Source organism: Patella vulgata, chromosome 6 (assembly GCF_932274485.2).
Source record: "Patella vulgata chromosome 6, xgPatVulg1.2, whole genome shotgun sequence".
NCBI classification, from domain to species: Eukaryota; Metazoa; Mollusca; class Gastropoda; family Patellidae; genus Patella; species Patella vulgata.
In genome coordinates this window covers 59896391-59918726 of record NC_065884.2, presented here as the reverse complement: position 1 = coordinate 59918726, position 22336 = coordinate 59896391, and the positions used below count along the sequence as shown (strand labels likewise).

At 34.7% G+C, this 22336-nt stretch overlaps 1 protein-coding gene across 3 annotated transcripts in view; it reads right to left on the bottom strand.

Moving 5' to 3' along the window:
• The window catches only part of LOC126825593 (uncharacterized), a 55282-nt gene that overhangs the window by 25097 nt on the left and 7849 nt on the right, over positions 1-22336 (bottom strand). For 2 of the 3 annotated variants that reach the window (XM_050555262.2, XM_050555261.2), the window contains exon 3: positions 17370-17481. In XM_050555262.2, coding sequence (XP_050411219.1) covers positions 17370-17481 — 112 coding nt within the window. Of the gene's footprint in view, positions 1-5695; positions 5965-17369; positions 17482-22336 lie in introns of those variants that run through there. The other variant, XM_056101569.1, reaches the window with a different exon arrangement.

Sequence of the window (22336 nt, the reverse complement as noted above, 5' to 3'; positions counted from 1 at the left end):
GAAATTAGTGGCGAAAATGATTAGTATTACGTGAAGGCCTGATAAGATGTACAGAGTTCAAACGAGATCAAGCCTTCTATTGAAATGGTTGTCGCCATTACGAAGTTTGTCAGTGTAAAAAAAATATAAGGTTCTCACATGAATGCAGCAACAGAACCCAAGAGCAGTGTTTACATGAACCCCTACTTCACACACACTAATCATTTGAGCAGACAAGCCAGTGTCCCCATTATTAAAATTAGGGTGAATCCTTAGCCATGTCTGAGAAAGTTGTATGATCTAAGGTCTGACTTGCTACATGTAATTTTTAATTCAATATGAACCTGAAGGAAACCAACTTAAACCCTGAATACTGTGGTAAATAAATGACCCTATGTGTTAGTCTGAATATGGTGAACTAGTGTTAAGATGTCACTCTCCATCAGTTTAACAATGTAACATTTATTATGCATTCAAAAAATCTACCTATTTTTGTCTGTTCAACAAGCCAAGGAATTTACATGAATAACAAATATTTGTAGCATTTTTGCTATGTGGATAACCAGGCTAGGAACAAAAAAAATTCATCATTCCACACCTCTCAATTCATCAATGCATTCTATTATATTTTATTCACTTATAGACAAATGAATACACAAACAGTAAGGCAAGGAATGAATATGTAAATACACTATAAATCCTACTTTTCAAGATACATTGTGGGAGATTAGATAAAGAGCTGGCAGTTCCCACTATAAGTATAATAGTTAAAAAGTAGATAAATGGATTTTGCTGAAGATTTCAGTCAAATTGATCCATTCTGAACCAAGATTTTAGCAATTGAATTGTCGGCCTAGCCTCGATCATCATTACTAAAGTCGGTACGATAAAATACAGTCTCGATAATCTGTTTTTTGATTTAACCATGAATGAGCGCAGAGCAGCAGATCGGGTCCTAATGCCCTCAAGAGTTGATTATGGTCTGGATAAGTTAATTAATGTCAATAATTAAGATAACATTTCACCCTAAAGAAAGACCTGCAATAGGCAGATTTAGCTCTTGCATAATGTATGTTTAATGGGGGAATACCAGTATACAAGTTGCTGCCACAATAAACAATACTCTACTACATGTATCTGATTGTGTTAACAATTAATAATTGTCATTCTATTTAGCCAGGTATTTTCAATGATTAAAATACTATAAATTCCTATACATATATATATGTCAAGTCAGTATGTAAAAGCTAGTTAGAATAAATAATTGACATGTTATACTCTATAGGCAGCATTCCTCTACAGTGAATCATAGACATACATAATTTGGCAATGAAATAATCAGTTCACAGCCAATTGCTACTTCCGATAAATCTCAAATAGATCAGCTACTGGTCTATTATAATCTTACTTTAACTTTTACAGACCTGCAGCCAAACAATAACTGTTCTGCAAATGCTTAAATTTACAGTTATTTTTTCAAATAGTTTTCGACAAAACCAATCTCAGAATGATGTTTTGACAGGTCTTCTAATCTCATGTATTGTACAGAAAATTAATTATTCTCTTAATGAAGTAAATTTCAACAATTTGAACACCACAAAAACCTCCCTAATTTTGACCATAGAGCAGAAATTGCTTTTTTTAGTAAATACCACAACATTTTTTTATGTTCACTTCTCTAGATCTTCACAGAAATTCTGAACTCTTGCTGAAACATCGATCAATTTTTCATTAACACAGTATGCTAAAAGAAAGTTGATGGTGCTACACACGAATAAAATTAAATATAAATTTAAGTGAATAAAAAAAAATAATGCCCAACAGTTTATGGTCTATATGCCAAGAATACCTTGCCTATTAAATTTGTACAAGCTTGCAATCTCGAGACAACACAAATTGATTCCTTTTTTTTTTTTTTTTTTTAAGAACATGTAATTTAAGAAAACTTACTTTGAACTGTTAAATAAATACAGATATAAATATTTCACAAAAAAAAAAGATATTCCGCCAATCCAAATTTTGGAAGCTGAATTAAGATTTATCAATCTGCAAGATATTTTCACATTTCCCAACATACACGTACATATTCTTCAAATATATCATCTCCATAATCAACTTCGCAACAAGCTATGACTGACAGTATTAATGGAACTTTTCACTGGAATAAACAATCTCACTCCTGTCTGAGCTGAGCCAAGGTATTCCGGAAACTGTACTTCGAACAGAGATAAAATTTGCAGACGGTCTTACATTAGCATAATTATATTTATATTTAAATCCATTGTGTGGGTTGATCTAAGCATATTCACAGACAAGAACACCAGAATTTCCTAAAAATTAAATGTAGAAGCGCTCTGCAGTAGACATTTTTTTCCGTTCTGCACGCTGTATAGCACCTAATGGGAATTAAAACTTATCGGAAATAATCCCATTAAAGATATATCAAAATGACCTGACAAATTTAAAATCAATCGAAGCAAGCGGTTGGTCTGGACTTACTATACTGAGGTAAGTTAAGTCAAGGTAGTGTGCACTACAGTTATAGCTGAAACAATACATTACACAAGAAAATATTAGATAATTTACTACCGGTAGTCTTATTATTATATTCCTGTAAGGATGATAGACATGGTTTAACTCCAGTGTGGATGTCCTCAATGAAAAGTTTCTCAACAGTATTCTGATGTTTTTTCTAGATAAACGATTTCAGCAGACAAGCTTGATAGCAAAATGTTTTGGTCAACAACTGAAACATTGTTACATTTCATTTTTACCAAAGAAACATGGCAAATTGACATTAAGTCGAGTTGAATGGATAAAATGAATTATAATGGAAAATCACACAAATTAAATTCCACCATGGATGTCGTGTTTTACAAGATACTAATCACTGGCGATTTTCTAGAGCGTCGGCCTGTTCAACATACGACGGCATAGAGCTGGTTAGTGTATTCCTGCATTGCACAGAAAAAGTATAAACAGAAGTGGGTAAGCGAATGACATAGAATTTCGACAAATTTCGAAGAATTGCTGGGGGGAAAAAAAGTGCGTCCGTTAATGATTATGGCCATTGAATGTAAGCAAATAGGAAGATGTCACAGTGCCCCCTAGCAGGAGAAACCTGTTGTCTGGAACAGTGAATAATGGTTTGACAATTTGCCAACAAAGACATTACAAGTCTACAGGCTTAAACTCTTGACTTTAACCATACCAGACGGAAAATCAAATTGGCCAGAAAATTAAGTTCTACCTTTTGTACACTTGTGTGGCATAATATCTTATTATTAGCACTAATTATATCATTAAACCATGTTTATCTCCCTTTAGTTGTAGACCAGGGTGGGTGTAATGATGTTTGCTACAATAACAAACTTGTTTTCATGGGGCAGCAAGGATGAAACATGCAGATGGATTCTAGTAGAACTGCCTTTTTTTCATTTCATTAGGAATCAAGGTCAATGAACACCAAATAAACAATAGTGAGAACATTGTACTTTTTTTTTTATTATAATAAATGTTGAAAGCAATGATTAAAAAAATAAACTTTAATTTTGACAAACTGTCTACCGAGAAGACCTAAAAAATATTTTCAAAATATTATGGACGAAACCTTGTTGGAATATGTCCCTTTAAGAATCGTGGGTTACAATAATTTATTATTTTATTAAGGTGTTGATGGTTCAGTCTAGACAGAAAATTGACAAATGAAAATTTCACTCCAATACATTACTTCCAATTAAAGTCTAAATGACAAATTGTTTTCACCACCTCATAAATGTAAATTCCTGAGAGATTGTAGGATTTCATCATATCAATTGGTAACTGATATATTTGCAATGATTTAACAAAACACAAATCAAATGCAATACGATACAACGATCAATGTGCCCATATCAGTGTGGGCAAATTTGGCAGAGCGTCCAACCAATGTCACTTGGTTTTATGAGAGCCTCATCAAACATATTTTATATGAGGCGACCCCCAAATGGTCAGGCACCTCATAATGAATCACACCATTAATTATTCTAGAGGGGCGCCAATAATGACATGATTGGTTGGGCGCCTTATGATAATATGATTGTCGGGCCGCACATAATGCATAATGCTGAGTTAAGACTGGTTGGGCACCCACGACTTTATAAATGGAGCGACCAAAATGGCATGATTGGTGGGGTGCCAATAATGCCGAGAATGGTGGGCCGCACACACTGAGCCCATAATATAATTGACAGGATACTCATAATTTAATTGGCGTGGCACCTATAATGCCGTACAAGTTTGGTTAGGTGCCCATGAATGAATTTGTATTCCTTCCTTCAAATTTTTAGGATGTTCATATCAAAATATAATATGCCAATATTGCTTATTCAGCCTCAAAATTGAAATTTCCCACTATTTTCATAGGTGAAAACCCTATTTGTCAAAATGTTCTGGGGGAAGTGCACCCTACACCCTTCTTTGAAGGGAGGCGTGTCCACTGTGCAGTTCACCGTGGACCGTCAAGTGTAGGTACATCAGCGCCCCCAGAAGCCCTTGCCATCCAACATTTCTGGGCTATCTACGGGCCCATAATGTGCATGTACAGACTAAGTTGTTTATATTTTATCAGGAGTGAAGTGACCAATTGGCCTCTACTGCATTTAACTGGATGTAACATAATCTTGTCATTTTCGTTACATGATTATACAGAGGTTTCCCCCCCCCCCCCCAGCTTAATGCACACAAGCTAATCTCATGATTTTATGATTGTTTTGTGAGTGGCCATCCAACTGATTTCTCTCTGATATCACTATTAAACATCCTACATACACATTTTACATTGAACACCTGTCTTAAGCATTCCCAATACAAATTACAGGTGTTTCTGTTTGAAAGTAAAAGATGAACTGTAGTCGTAAATTTAGATGTTCACAACTTCATTGAAATATCAAAGCCTATTATAATAGAATGTGTTTGACAAACTCCAAAACAAATTCAGGCTTGAAAGCAATGTGTTTCTTTCCCCAACTCCAACAAAATCAGGCTTGAAAGACACAGTACGAATTATGTACAGTACTTTCCATGAAAACTTGTGTTCCAAAGTGCAAGCAAGAGCAGAGAAACACATGAAAATCCCACAGAAAACATTACTCAGAAGAAGAATCACATGCTTGTTTTAAAGTGTCTGATCTATATGCAACTCAAAATACAAATATAGCACCCATGATATACAGTGGGTATGTGAATATCTCACAACCCATGTGTAAACATGATTATCTTAGGATCAAATCTATCCACAGGTGTCTGAAAGAGCACTATTTTCATATTAACTTCAACTTAAACTGATGCCAGTCCGTGTCCAGTATTAGAATTATAGCTCAATTCAGATTCCATCAGGAATATACAATCATTTTAACAACTAACTTTATAATTATTTTCCGTTTTTAAATTAGTCTGGATGGTGAAATGTGTAAGACACAGTTGGAAAATAACCAGGGTAAAAAATGCTAGTAGTCTAGACAACCAATTTCAATTCCTTTGTTACAAAATTAATATCACTATTTTCTCCACAAAATATCTTTAGATGTATTATGTGTACATATCAAGACTGGCTGGTGAGAGAATTCTAATTTTATCACAAGCAGAATGAGAAATTTAAGATGAAAAAAGTACGAGATTATGGAAAAGAGAAGTATTCTGTTAAATACAAAAATCAATAGTTTTGTCTAGAGCTCACCCTGACATCCACAACTATCAATTTTACATTCCGCAGACATTCCTACGTTTACATTCCAATTAAAATAAATTCTAGCAGACGGCAACAGCTTTCACTTCTGTCCAACTCGTAAAAGACAATTTTGAGAGCTACATTCTTTAATGTATAACTATAATGTCCGACGTCATATCAATAGAACTTAGAAGATTTTGCCCAGGCTGCCGACTGCCCTCGTGCTGTTCCTCAAGTTAGGTGTATTTAGCACTTGCATAAAAGGATCTAAGTGTTTAGAAGTCTGACGATAATTTTCTTACAAGAGTCGTCTAAGGTATGGAAGGACCACCTACTTCTAATAATGAATAAGAACATATAAGAGAGTGTAACAATCAAACAATTGTCTACGTACACAAGACTACCCACTCTAAGCTAACGCAGTCTTAAAACTCATCTCAACTGTATTTGCTTAAAGCCATTTCAGTCTGGTCGTCTGTGTCACTTGTACAATTTAAGGTCAAGGTCACTTTGTCTGGGAATTGACCTGTAGCTGACCCGTCAGATTCTCTATGACCAATCAATGAAGTCAATGCAAACTGAATTGACCAATAAATGAGGTAATAAGTAAAATACAGTATTGGTGATTTTCCAATCATATAACATTCGATTACATAACTGATGTTTAAACAACCATACTGATCGAATCACTCCTGAAACAAAGCTTGACCATGGGAAAAAAATGATCAAAATAAATAATCAATTCAACTAGGGAAAGAAATCTGCTGATTCAGCCTTTTTCCCTGTATTGTCTATTATATCAATATTAATATTTATAAGAGTATTTGAGAGTGAGTCTGTGGTAGACATGAATCTAACCACAGTACAAGTTTCTAGGATATGTGGACATTAACGTTCATTTGGTTCTATCAAAAAATAATCAATAGCAACATGAACACTCTTATATCCCAGTCTCAGCCACCTCGGAATATTACATATTCTACAGCTTTCCACCAATTTCTATATTCTACGCATTTATTGCATCAAAGCAATTTCATTTCTGCACAGAACAGCATATTTTGCTTGCTTCAATCAGCTGAAGATTTGAATAAAGAAGGTTTATCCATCACTTTTAAGTAAAATACTACAAGACTGAATATGTATATATATATATATATATATAATCAGTATATGGATATCAGTGCAAGAAAAGACAGTTTGTCTTCCAGGAAAACTGCTGCAATATACTGTAGACAGGGGTTGAGTTGGGTTTTTTTTTTTTTTTTTAAACTTACGATAAATCAAAACGTCATTTATTTTGAATAATCGAATATAGTCAATTAAAGGTTTTTAATATACTGTCCAGATGACACGTCATTATCTCTTCAACAAGTTACCATGAATAATTTGTAATCTACAGACTAGAAAGTCTAGTTTCGAGAGCCTGTTTTATAACAGATTGTTGATTGTTTTAGTCTATGTTTCTCAGGAGCTTTCTTTTACCATAAGTATGAAGACAAGTAATTCTCTCATTGATATCCATAACATTTTTTTCAACACTCTGATCTAAATCTTTACAACCACAAAGGGTCGAAAAAGACAATCAGATAAGTACATTGAACAGGGTAGACTTTCTTTTTTATGCATGGTCAGAGGATAGGATTGGGACAGGACATCACTTCTGTACACGATTTCTCTAATTCTTGTCTCTTCACTTCTTGATCCTTCCGTCTCAAAATTGTGTATATTCACCAAATTCTGACAGAAAATTTAAATTCAGCATTCTTCTTCAATCCTAGACTAGTAACAAGTGAACAAAGGCACAAAAAGGGGGAAAAGAAAGATTTAATATATAAACTCCATACTTGGATACCAACTATGGGGCAAGTAACTTGAAGTCTGCATGGCATTCGGAAAATTAGGATTCCAGTTAATGGTCAGCATTATCAAAATATATCTTCACTGCTTTTATTCAAAAATATATAGAATTAGTCAAAAGACTGATATGCAGCAAGTGTATAAAAGAACTGTGCACTGAATCTAAAACGATACATTTATGTACTTTCTCTTTAGAACTTCGCAAAATCAAACTATAAATATCGGTATTAAAAAGTTTATAATTTATATGCTGACTCATCATTAATGCAAAATCAGTACTAGTCTGGGTCAACAAGTCCACAGAGTACCTGTACTATAGCATCTATACAGAGATATACAATAAGTCTGCCTCAATAGCTGGAGACTTGGCAAGTTCTTCACATGTAACAGACTGCTTCAAAATCGACCATACTCTATTTCATGTTAAGATGATAAATAATAGCAGTTTCATTATTAACATAGGTCTGATAAATCAAATAAGCTAATGGTCTACAGATTTCAAGATGGGGAATTCTCGATCACTAAGATCCTTAAGGATTTCAAAGTCTTATTAAGGCTTATATGCAGTGGTCTTAAATTAGTTAGTCATACTAACTATTACTAACTAATTTAGGTAACAATAACAACAATAATATCAAATATTTCAGTTCTATAAAATTAACTTTAACAATCACAAAGCCTCGGAACGGACGGTTGCTGAATATTGATAGGGTACATGTATGAACACAACACTTCACAACAAATTTGAAAAATTGGTTAAAAATATAGACTTTATTGTGTTCACAAGGTTTTCATAAGATAGATTGCCAGACAACGAAACGTACGCCCACGTTCGGGAGGTCAACAAGAGTTGTCACCTATTTTTTCTTTTGTCGGTAATGAAACATTTATAATACACTAAATTCTGATCAGGAATAACAACTCATTAAGTAAATATAAGAAAATCATTAGAAATTGTTTGTCCCATGCTAACGTTTTGTATACAAAACATTTAATATCATGGATTTAGGTGTTCAAGTTATCAAAAATTGTTGAAAAGCACTAGGCTTCTTTGTCCCGTGACCTTAAACACTGTATAAATTTAAAGTCAATAAATTTAAAGTCAACCGGATATTAACTTTAGCCTCTAGAGCGTCCACAAGATATTTCAAAGTGATCAAGGGCCATAACTCTGGCAGAAATTATCAGAAATCTTTGAATATCGATAGACTACTTTGTCTCACGACCTTAACTTTATCCTCTAAAGCGTCCACAATTAACGGACGGGGACGATAATATACAACTACATTTCAATGTGGGCGTATAAAAAGGGAGAATAACTCTGAAAAACAAAAAGGTCTGATTCTTACCTACCATAAGCTTGTCTATATCGGATTAAAATTGTGGTCTCAAAGCTTCATCAAAATCTGATAGCGTCCACAAAGAAATGAGGACAGAATTCCAGGTGTCCAAACATCTTGACAAGGGTGAAAATGTGGGCGTATAAAAGTAAAAGAATTGAAATGGCTTTAGAAAGATCATGACCATAAGCTTGTCTATATCGGATTAAAATTGTGGTCTCAAAGCTTCATCAAAATCTGATAGCGTCCACAAAGAAATGAGGACAGAATTCCAGGTGTCCAAACATCTTGACAAGGGTGAAAATGTGGGCGTATAAAAGTAAAAGAATTGAAATGGCTTTAGAAAGATCATGACGACATAGCCAGCACTAAGTAGCACCTGCTCTAGAAAACTCACTGACCTTCATAACTGAGTTGTATTAATAACTTTGAACTACTAGAGATCAATAAATAACTATCTACAAAATATTCCTCTCATTATGTGGTTTTTAAACCACCTTAAGTTATTTTTAATTTATCTTTTTTTCACATATTTGAAAATCGAATAGGAGTGGTCATTTTCTAGTTTTTAGGGATGTAGATTGACCAATATGTCTCACGTACTTGCATACTATCGGTCAACTTTTAAGACAATCGACATATGACGAGGTGGAACCCATGTAAAAAAACTTTTGTCGCGGACTTGAGACTTTGCTCATTAAATAGTAATTGTATTCCATAGAATTGTAGTCAATGTATTTTTATTTCAGATACTAAATGCCATTGAAACAAATTAATTAAATCTGTACATTATCTTAAATAAATGCAAATAATTTTACCAACTTTTGCTAACAGAATATTAGCAATTTTCAGGTTGCTGTTGGTGCATTTTTAGATTTCCAGAGAAAGTGAAACAACTTTCAAATCAATACATTTTCCTCAACATTTTAATATTACCGGTCGATTTCACTACATTAATATTTCTTTAGCTTACAAAAACATATTAAATTATATTACTTTTAACAGTTATGATGAATCAGCTTTGTCAAAACATTTTGTTGGTTGCTTATATTAAAAGTTGTTTTTATGTGTATTAAAAAATGTATGATTTACATTTAGAAACATTTCTGTTGATCAGCATTATTTATTATGAGCCTGGGCTTATTTTAAAAAGGTATTCTTAAATCCTCGTCCTGGAATATAAACATGCATTATTACTCTATCCAGATATTTCCAGCTTTAATAAATACACCTTAGGCTATTTTCAGCAAGCTTTTATTTTATCTATTGTTTAAAATTCTAAGGATAGTCCCATATACACACTACCAGCAGATAACACCGGTTACTATAAATAGAGCATGACCTACTAACACAGTGAAGAGTGAAGGGGTAAATGACCTCAGTGAGCACACATACTGAAGTAAATGAACTAACAATTCTAGGCAGTTTGAGTATGCAGGCTCGATAGATTATGCTGGCTACATCTTTATGTTAATGTATGACAAAATGGCTGGCTGTTGTGTCTGGCAAAAATCCTGATGAACAGATATTATAGTACAGAAAATATGTACTGCTTCATAAGATTTCTGATTATTTTCTAGTCAATTTATAAATGCACCTGAGTGTTTAAAAACCTCATCTATTAAAGCTGATAAACTAAATCAAAAGCATTGTTTGGTTGAACTATTAATGTAATTTAAAGTAAATTCTGCATAGTATACACATTTTTCAAAAGATTTATCTAAAGCCTCAGTGTATTAGGGTTTTTTCTACTTACTGTCTGCAAAGTTATATTGGAGATGAAAATTGTGTTAATTGGATGTAAATTAATTCAGAGGTAACTTTGTAGGCTTAAACAAAAACTTTTGAAAGAGGGGTGAAAAAAAAATGAGGGCTATTTGGACTAGTCCAGCGCTGGCTGAACATTATGATGTTTTCGACGAATAGTGCAGCCTGCAGGAGAACTGCACAACACACAATAAAATAAACACAAAAATGTTCAAGGACACCGAAGACAAGTAATTAGAGATCTATCAAATATAGTGAATAGAATGGATTCATGGTCCGGATGTAAGCTTCTACTGCAGGATGTGTCAAAATTCATATTTTTATTATATTAACATATCTAATATCAAACATGTGGTTATTTATGGAATTTATAATGGAAGCTTTATTTCCTCACAAACTTGGCCAAATTTACCAGACATGGTATATTTTAGAAAATATAAAAATATTTAGGGGTGTCAATATACTCAAAGTAGGTCAATGCTTTGATTCTAGAAATAATTAGTTGAGACAGAACATGGTTATTTTAAATCTAATCTTTAAAATTAATTACATTTTTTTTCCTTTAAGATTTTTTTCTGAAAGGCCTGTGCCAATACAATTTCCAGGTTATTGAATAGATTCGCCCTTAGTCCCTAATACTGGAACTTCATTGATCCAGTCTAAAAACAAATGTCAGGAGGAAATGGCATATCACAACAAAAACCATGACAACCACTTACCTGCATGCACAAGAAACAATGTATCTGTTCATCAGGAGTCAAATAAGGACTAAAATCAATTACATGTAAAAATGTAGGCTATAGCAGTACTGGTACGATCTAATTTAACATCATGTGACATGTAATCAGATATTTTACACTGTTAATATTCAATATTACATTTCACTAAATGCCAACTTGTACCACCTATTGAAAAATATAACTTGGGTCGTCTTCATTCAATTGTCTGGTAATTAAAGGATGCGTTTACAGTTATTTTAATTTCAAATTAAATCTAATCATTTCCATTAATTATGAAACTATGCTTATGTAAATTAAAATCAGAATAATTATCTGTTCAGTTGAGCTTTACTAGTTGAGCTATTAGTGAATATACAGTGCTTTAATTTCAAATTAAGAATAACCAAAACCTGTTTAATTAGGCCACAAACAAAAAAATATTCTGGTTCTCTGATACTACCACGTCATCAAAAATAAGCTGTGTCAATAAAAATAAAAACAAAGTTAATTTCTGCACGTTCGTATTTCCCGCGACCAGGGGAAGTAACTATTAAACATGTCTTGAAAAGAGGGAATGAATAAAAGACTCGCCTATCAAGTATGTACGTATCCATGGGAAACACCACTGAGCGTCCCAAACGGCACTGGATAACTGATGTTAATCTGTTCTACACTGACTGATGGCGACAATGTCTTTTTTTATGATCATAATGCCTTTTCCAGTGGACTATTTTATCTTTCCCTGAGAATAAAGACTGCGACAGATGACTGAAAGTATTGGGAGCGCCGACTACGATTTAAATCGCCAGCTAATTCCTTGCTTTGACAATTGAGTACTATTTTGACGCCACATAGTGGTTGCTAATAGAAAAAAAACAGTGGATTTTAAAATATTTTCGCAGGAGTTCATCTGGAGGAAATTATGGAACTGTTCAGACTTTACTTCAAAATCTTATTGATATTTTGTTTCTTATTAAGAGTTAAATAAATATAAAATTTACAATAATTTTATGTGTTTCTTAAAAACTAAAAAAATAGCCAAAACGCCCTCCCGCACCATTTTTTCAGAAGGATTGTCTGAGAACCAAAATATTCATTTTGTGTGGCCTTAATTCGATTAATTATAAAACTATGAATACAATATCAATACGTTTTTATTATAGAATTTAAACCAGGATTATTATTTGTTTAGGTGCAAGCTTTAGTAGTCTGGTATCAGTGGAATGTAACATTAAGTTGAGTATACATTGGTATCATTAGGGATTTTTTCCCATCCCAGTTGACAATAAAAGGATTGTGCAGGTAACTTGAGATTATAAAGGGATGAGTAAGCTGAACATGTTGACCTATCCACTTTTGTTTGGCAAGAGAAATGTGAAGAGTCAAACTTTGTTAAGATCTGATTAAAATACAGATATATATTTCTAATAACAGACAGCTTTATGGATAACATTCACTAGGTTTATTAACTGCAACATTTCAATGAGGATACTCTCACTGTTATCAAGCAAGATATATATTTTGTTCTGTTTTTTCGGGTTTTTTTTTGGGGGGGGGGGGGGTATTATACTTTCAATGGCCTCCACTACATGATGATCTGACCTGAATTTTTTCAGCAGTATTTTATGCTCTACAGGACTACATGTAACATTGTTCACTTTTATTTCAATAATTCGCTCTTGCTTAGGGGTCTTTAGTTGTGACAGGAAACTGGAGGAAACAGAAATCCCATGAGGTTGGACATGATCTCACATTTTACCTATTCCATAATGCCCTTTCACAGTCAAATTATATAATTAAATCTCCTATCCCATTTCGAGAGGTGTGCACCAAAACATGTCCCCAAAAATCTTAAAACAATTTGAAATATGCTGACGACAGTGTAGGATTGTTTCAAATTCTTAAAATAAACATTCCACCAAACATAACTTTTAACTAAGCTTTCTTTAGATAACAATGATTTGTTTACTAGACACAATACGATCAATTCTTAACTTAAAATCTATTTGGTGAATTTAATTGGTTATTGTGTCTTGTCAAACTAGCAAGATCAACTTCATTCATATTGTTTAAAGATTGGTTGCCAGGCAACAAAACATACACCCATATCAGTTTATTGTTAGAAATTGTATCATACCATTGGCATGTTAACAAGATTAATTGACATGTATGGGCAGTCACTCGTACTCAGCAACATTTCCTACTTTTTCACAATAAATTCTGCCGATTAACATATTTAATACCAGGCCCTCACCTGACCCAATTCTAGTTGGTTCGTTTCAAAATGGATTAATAACCCTGGGTAGAAGTATCAATAGGCTTGAATAATGCACATACATATCGGATGATTACTTTTGTCATTATAGCGTTCACAAGATTCTACGAAGTGAAAAAAAGGGGCATATAATAATAATTAATGGAAATTGTTGAAATTCAATAGCCTTCTTCATTTGAATTGAACATTCGCAAGATTCTACAATTGAAACGGGGGCCGTAATGGAATTTGAATTAACAGAAACTGTTAAAATTCAATATGCTTCTCCATTTCTGAAGAAACGTACATAAATTTCGAACAAAAATTGTGACCTATACAGGGTCCACAAGGTAATATAACGATTTTTCGTGCAATCAGGGGCAATAATCCAGGAAGTTACGGTCCAATATGAGCCAAAATGGAACCCATCCCATTTTTGGGATATAAACATTTCACGTTTTAATCAAAATTGGACAAAAAGTGTGACCTGTAGATTGACCACAAAGTAATGTAAACAGACACTCATACAGACGGACGGATGACGACAACGACATAATACTTGAACTGCATAAAAATGTGGGCTTATAAAAACAAAACTCTGCAAAGAAAATTTTCAGACAGTAATTTAAACAAATATTTATAAACAATATTGGCTGGAGGCCTTCCTCAATGTTAATGGACAGAAATGAATTACTGCTCATCATCGACAAGAAATTAAAGATGGTCGATTCAAATCTATAAAGATAGATTGCCAGGCAACATCACATACGCCCATAGGTATATGTCTGCATGAAAATGTGGACGTATAAAAATAAGGGCTGAAAAGAAGTATTTCAGACAGTAATGTAAACAAATATTTATTAATAATATTGGCTGGATACCTTCCTCAAAGGGGCATTACGGAGGATTCAAATCCAGTGAAACTCTGACACTTAAGATGATGGTATGAAAGTTGATAAATGGTCTTTTCACATGTCTAATTATTAGTTTAATTAATATTTCAGGCCTAAAGAAGGACATGCAATAGTCAGATTTAACTCTTGCATAATGTAGTATGTTCAATGTTAATGGACAGAAATGAAATGAAATGGGGTTCAACGTCCTACTGTTCGGCTCCGAACTCGGTTAATAACGACAGGCATATGCCATACAGTGTGCTATGTGGGAAATTTTATCCGGCCTACTCTTACATCAAATTCCAACTGTCCAACGGATCTTTTACCTGCACGCCAATGTGTACACGGGAGCTCGGTTTTTCGTCCTGTCCAAACGACTAAACTGCTGTCCTTGTCAGACCCTCTGTCCTGCATCACTGACAAGGGGAAACCACACCGGTAAATCTGGATGAACTTTCTCGGCCAATGAAGGGATCGAACCCCTGACCTCCAAGCTAGCGAGCCAGCATCTTACCCACTTAGCCACCGTGACTCGCCTTAATGGACAGAAATGAATTACTGTTCATCATCGAGAAGAAATAAAAGATGGTCGATTCAAATCTTTAAAGATAGGTTGCCCAGCAAGGAAACATATGCCCACAGCATCTAAGTTGTATATTTTTTTCTTTTCTGGGTAATGAACATTTATAACACCACAACAAAATCTGATTAAGAGTAAGTAATTATGAAACAATCAATAGAATTTGTTTACTTTACTAGTTCTGCCTCATGCTAATGATTAGTATACAAAACATTTAATATCCTAGATTTACTGTCAAATTATCAAAAATCATTGAAAATCAATATACATGCTTGTCAAGACCTTAAAAGCTGTGTATCAAATCTAAAGTCAATCGAATGATTACTCTGGCAGTCAACTGTGTATAAATTGAAAATCAATCGGATGATTACTTTGATCTCTAGAGCATCCACCAGATTTTTCAAAGTTATCAAGGGCCATAACTCTGACAGTAATTATTGGAAATTGTTGAAAATCAATAGGATTCTTCGTCTCATCACTTTAAACACTGTATAAATTTAAAGTCAATCGAGAGTGTACACAAGCAATTGTGGACCACCAGTTGGGGGGGGGGGATGACAATATAAACACTGTATAAATTTAAAGTTAATCGAGAGTGTACACAAGCAATTGTGGACGGCCGTCGACAATACACGACCACATTTCAATTTTTAGACCAATAAACTAATTATATAAAAGGTAATCTACTTTATGGCCTGAAAATGTTACCAGTCAGTTGTATGTTTGGTCCTCACTCTTGTCGGCAGCATGGTTGAGCATGGGAAAAGCATACAGGTAAAAGATAATAATTAGACACTACCAGGTTCGACATAGCAACTGAGATAGTATTAGTAATCTGCAGTATGTATTGTTCCTGGCTGTGTGTAATTTAGTACTGGTATATTATGTATGTTTCCAATGAGCAGTACTTTGAGTATGTTCCTTCAAGTGTGCAATTTAGTGCATTATGACTGGTACATGTATTTTATGTATGTTTCCAGATACATCACTGACTGGAATTCTTATTTATAGAATAACCAGCACATTGTTTCATGCTTTTCGTGACCGTTTCCAAAAGATCTCTAGCTTTTTTTTAGGTAGTTGCAATGCCAAAAGATGAAAAATTATTACATATACCAACGGCAATTTTGCATGTCAAAAAGAAAACAAGCCAACAGTGAGGCTGATGTCCCCCGCCGAAATAGGAAAATAATTAGAGGACACATATAAATTTATCACAAATAAGTGGAACGGACAGACAGACAAACAGACAGACGGACGAACCCATTTTAATAGTTCCCTGCTTTCTTCGAAAGCGGGGGACAATCAAAGTAGGAGAGTTATTGTTTTCCAAAGTCTCGACCAATCAAATTGCGTATCGCTCTGCTTACCCTGAGCAGAAAATGCTCATTATCAAACTTAGTCAAGGTATTACTGTAATGAAACTATACACCAAGTTTCATCAATCTCACTTAATTAGAACTAAAGTTATCGTGTCCCAAAGCATCAACCAATCAAATTGCTTATCTCTGCTTACCCTAAGCGGAAAATGCTCATCTTCGAACTCCATCAAGGCATTGACCTAATCAACACATACACCAAGTTTGAACATTCTAGCTCAATTAGGAAGAGAGTTATCGTGCCCCAAAGTATCAACCAATCAAATTGCTTATCTCTGCTTACCCTAAGCGGAAAATGCTCATCTTCGAACTCCATCAAGGCATTGACCTAATAAACACATACACCAAGTTTGAACATTCTAGCTCAATTAAAAGTTATCGTGTCCCAAAGCATCAACCAATCAAATTGCTTATCTCTGCTTACCCTAAGCGGAAAATGCTCATCTTCGAACTCCATCAAGGCATTGACCTAATCAACACATACACCAAGTTTGAACATTCTAGCCCAATTAGGAAGAGAGTTATCGTGTCCCAAAGCATCAACCAATCAAATTGCTTATCTCTGCTTACCCTAAGCGGAAAATGCTCATCTTCGAACTCCATCAAGGCATTGACCTAATAAACACATACACCAAGTTTGAACATTCTAGCTCAATTAGGAAGAGAGTTATTGTGTCCCAAAAAGTGTGACGGACAGACAGACGGACGGACAGACAGACGGACAGACAGACGGACGAACCCATTTTAATAGTCCCCTGCTTTCTTCGAAAGGCGGGGGACAATAAAACAGATCTAATTATGCATTGGTACATCTTTTTTCTTTTACCTTTTCTGGAAACTTAATTTTATTATCAAATTCAACTATAGTACAACATAAAAATAACCACTCACCAATTGATGAAGGAACTTTTACCAGCAGAATGGTTCCCAATCAGAAGAACTGTAATTTTCTTTCTTGGTGCCAACAATGACAGGCCCAAACTTTCACCAATTCTTACCAATCCTGCAACACAAATTTATTTCGATCAAATTTAAGCCTTTGGTAACTAGTAAATATTAACTCCAAACTTCTAAAAGATAGGTTGCCAGACAATGAAACATGTCCACAGCAGCTAATCCACAAGTCAAAATTTTAGATGGTATAATATCACTGTTGATATTCAATTGGCTTCTTCCTTTTTATACGCCCACATTGAAATGGGGTCGTATACGGTCATCGCCCCCGTCTGTTCGACCAGCATCTATAATTGCTTGTGAACGCTCTAGAGGCTAGAAGCTAATATCTGATTGACTTTAAATGTTTAAGGTCACGAGACAAAGATGCCTACTGATTTTCACCGATTTCTGATAATTACTGCCAGAGTTATGGCCTTTGATCACCTTGAAATATCTTGTGGACGCTTTTTAGGCTAAAGCTAATATCCAATTGACTAAATTTATACACAGTGTTTAAGGTCATGTGACTAAATTTATACACAGTGTTTAAGGTCATGAGACGAAGAATCCTATTGATTTTCACCGATTTCCAATAATAACTACCAGAGTTATGATCCTTGATCACTTTGAAATATATTGTGGATGCTTTTTAGTCTTAAGTTAATATCCGACTGACTAAATTGATACAGTGCTTAAGGTCATGAGGCGAAGAAACCTGCTGATTTTCACGGATTTCTGATAATTATTGCCAGAGTTATGGCCTTTGATCACTTTGAAATATCTTGTGGACGCTTTTTAGGCTGAAGTTAATATCCGATTGACTAAATTTATACACAGTGTTTAAGGTCATGAGACGAAGAAACCTATTGATTTTTACCGATTTCCAATAATTACTATCAGAGTTATGGCCCTTGATAACTTTAAAAAATCTTATTGAGGCTGAAGTGAATATCCGATCGACTTTAAATTTATACACAGCGTTTAAGGTCATGAGATAATGAAGCCTAGTGATTTTCAACGATTTCCGATAATTACTTCCAGAGTAATGGCTCTTGATCCCTTAAAAATATCTTGTGGACGCTCTGGAGGCTAAAATTAATATCCTATTGACTTATACGCAGTGTTTGAGGCCATGAGACGAAGAATCCTATTGATTTTCAACAATTTCCAATAATTACTTTCAGAGTTATGGCCCTTGATCACATTGAAAATCTTGTGGATGCTATAGAGGCTAAAGTTATCATCCGATTGACTTTAGATTGATACTTTCAGCTGCCGTGGAATGTGGACGAATGTGTTTCATTGCCTGGCAACCTAACTTTAAATATTTTGAACACGCATAAATTTCATACAGAACAGGTGATAACTTTTGTTATTAGACTATTAGAGTTCTACAAAATGAAGCAAGGGCCATACCTAGTGGCAATTTATAGAAAGTGTTGAAACTACATCGCCTCCTTTGTTTCACTAATAATCAAATGGCATTTATCCATGTCAAACAGATCGGTGATCTCTTTTGTTGTTATGCGTCACCTACAGATGGCGCCATGCTTGATACCTAATACAATCCCACATGTGTTGTGTCGGGTCTCACTACTTTATTCCGATTGGTGGGGGGTTTACTGATTAATTATTATAATTACTACATGTATTACTTAACATAAACTCTTCAAAAAATATTTTACATGTTTTTTTTATGTCATTATGTAAGGATAAAAGAAATTCATGATTGGTTTTAAATCTAGGGTCACTATTTTCGCTTGATTGCACCAAGACACATGAGTTTAACAACTTAGCAAGCTTTTTGCAGGAAACCCAAATCCAAGGCCTTTAAAATCCTGGGGTTCTCGGTTTCAAAATCAGTTGCTCATGTAAACACTCAACGAGCCAAGTGATGCCACATCCGAACGAGGACCAACACAACAATGCTAACGTTCACTTAGGTGAATCCCAGACAGATGTAGCCAGGCTGCTGGATGTTTTTCAGAGAACCATCTCTCGCCTTTGGGATAGGTACCGACAGCAAAGTTCAAGATCTGACCGGTCGAGCTCAGGCCAAACAAGAGTGACCTAGATCATCACATCAGGTTACGTTATTTACGGAAATGGTTCACAACAGCAACCTCTACTGCAGCAGCAATTCCTGGACGACGTTGGATCTCCGACCAGACATTCCGTAAACACGTACGTGAAACCGGATTACAAGCCAGGTGTCCAGTTAGAGCTGTTTGAAATACGCCATCATTGTCAAATCTGACTTCAATGGGTTCAGTTACACAGGGTATGGATACAGCAACACTGGAGAATAGTTTGGTTCAGCGAAGAGTCATTGTACCTGTTGCAAAGAGGCAATGGTAGAGCAAGGATATACCAAGACGAAATGTCACTATGTGTTTCCGTTTTTGAAGAGTATACGTGTAGAATTGCTCTGTAAAAACTGAGGACAGACGCAAGAGATGACAAACTATAATCACATTAAATATTTGAGCCAAAAAAAAAATTTCAGACATTTAAAAGAGAATAAGATTTAGCATTTACCAGACTAGACAATAAGAATAGAAACTTGGGACTAATTGCTTCAAGAATATATTAACACCAGACCTAATATTTTAAAAGGAGAATAGAAATCCAGACATGAAAATCATGTTTCTGTCAATTTCGAGGACAAAACTACCACGTCTATTCCAAGAAAATACTTTTTACTGTCTGTCTGGTTAGTTTTAGAATTTAATTTACATTCAATTCCAAGTCTAGACTGTGCTTTTATCTTGTATTAAATTGGACATTATTTTGCTAGACAGAATTTCCTCCGTGAATACCAATATGTCAATCTATTGACAATCCACAAAAATAATTACTCATCATTTTTTATTATTCTTTCCGTCTTCATATTACAGAAAACGAAGAAATACCTATACGGTTTAAAAATCTAAAGTCACAGTATGAGTATGTCAGAAATAAAAAGGGAATTGCATACAGAAATCTCCAAGATCTTACTCATTCATTAGCCTAAATATCAATTAAATCTATTTATCTACGGAGCGGTCATGTAGGGTTTACAATTTTTAGTTTTCACTCATCCATCTCTGATCGTCTGTTTATAAAAGAAGCCGAGAGACACGGTAGCTAAGTGGGTGAGACGCTGGCTCACTAGACTGGAGGTCGCATGTTCGACCTCTACATTGGCCGAGAAAGTTCATCAGAATTTTCCAACATGGTTTCCCCTTATCAGTGGTGCAGGATGGAAGGCCTGAAAAGGACAGCAGTCTAGTCATTTGGATGGTACGTAAACCGAATTCCTGTGTACACATTGGAATGCACGTAAAAGATCCCTTGATTTCCCTGATAGCACACTGTATGGCATGCATCTTCATTATCCCAGTCAGGAACAGAACAGGACTTTAAACCGCATTTTTATAAAGCCAGGCAATTATCTATGTACAGAATTGCAATTGCTAGGCCTTCATGTCTTGTCATGCTAGGAGAATAAAAATGAAATGAAAATGGAGTTTAACGTCCAACTGTTCTGCTCCGATCTGGGCTAATGAAGACAGGCATACGCCATAGTGTGCTATGAAGGAAATTTTGCCTGGACAGGGTCACTTAGGCCTACTTTTATATCAAATTCCAAATGTCAAGGATCTTTTACCTGCATGCCAATGTGTACGCGGGACCTCAGTTTTTCATCCCACCCGAAGTACTAGACATATGACAAGGGGGAACCACGCCGGAAAATCTGGATGTACTTTCTCGGCCAATGCAGGGATGGAACACCCGACCTCCAGGCTAGTGAGCCAGCGTCTTAGCCACTTAGCCACTGTGATCCCCAGGAGAATAAAACACCAAATACAAAATATTATGAAATAATCAAAACTTATCATGAAAGCTGCACTTATAGTGCTTGATCAAACCACTCTTTTCCATTTACCGTAAACTAACCTTACAGTAACATCTACAGTTTAACACCAAAGACCATAAGATACTATATATTATTAATTTTATTTTAATGTAAAAGCGGACAATTTTGTCTAGAATACAAAGTAACAATAATGATCCAACTGTCAATTTATCGTTCACAGTATTGTCAATTTATCGTTTAAAGTAGTCAATTCTCATTAAAAGTATTGTCAATTCTCATTTAAAATACTGTCAATTTATCTTTTAAAGTATCATCAATTATCGTTTAAAGTATCATCAATTACCATTTACAGTACTGTCAATTTATCATTGAAAGTACTGTCATTTCATCATTGAAATTATAATTTGTCGTTCACAGTACTGTCATTCACACAGTACTGTCAATTTGTCATTCAAAGCACTGTCAATTTGTCATTCAAAGCACTGTCAATATGTCTTTCACAGCAATTTGTCGTTCACAGCAGCACTGTATGTCGTTCAGAGTACTTTGAATTTGTAGTTCACAGTAGCACTGTATGTCGTTCAGAGTACTTTGAATTTGTCGTTCACAGTACTTTCAATTTGTCATTCACAGTACTTTCAATTTGTCGTTCACACCACAGTCTTACACAGCACTGTCAATTTTTCATTAAAAGCTTGTTTATAATACAATACTATCAATTTATTGTATTTACAGTAATCAATTTGCACAAGGGTGTGCGCAGCCTTCTCAGATTTTATTTCCCTTACATGACCGCAATCAAGAGACAACTAACTTGAAAATTCGAGGTTGTGAGACTAATCAGAAGAACAATGCAGGATGAAATCAGTCGGAAGGGGTTAATTCTCTTGTTCAGATGTCATTCAAAATAAAAAATAGTATTTTCTCTTTTTCAGGGGAAAAGTCTGAACGCATGAATAATTCAACTGATGTAGTCTAGAATAACTACATGTATAGACAATTTGCTTAGACATCAAATAAGCAACAACCTGTTGAGCCATATTAGTTCGGACTGCCCTAACCT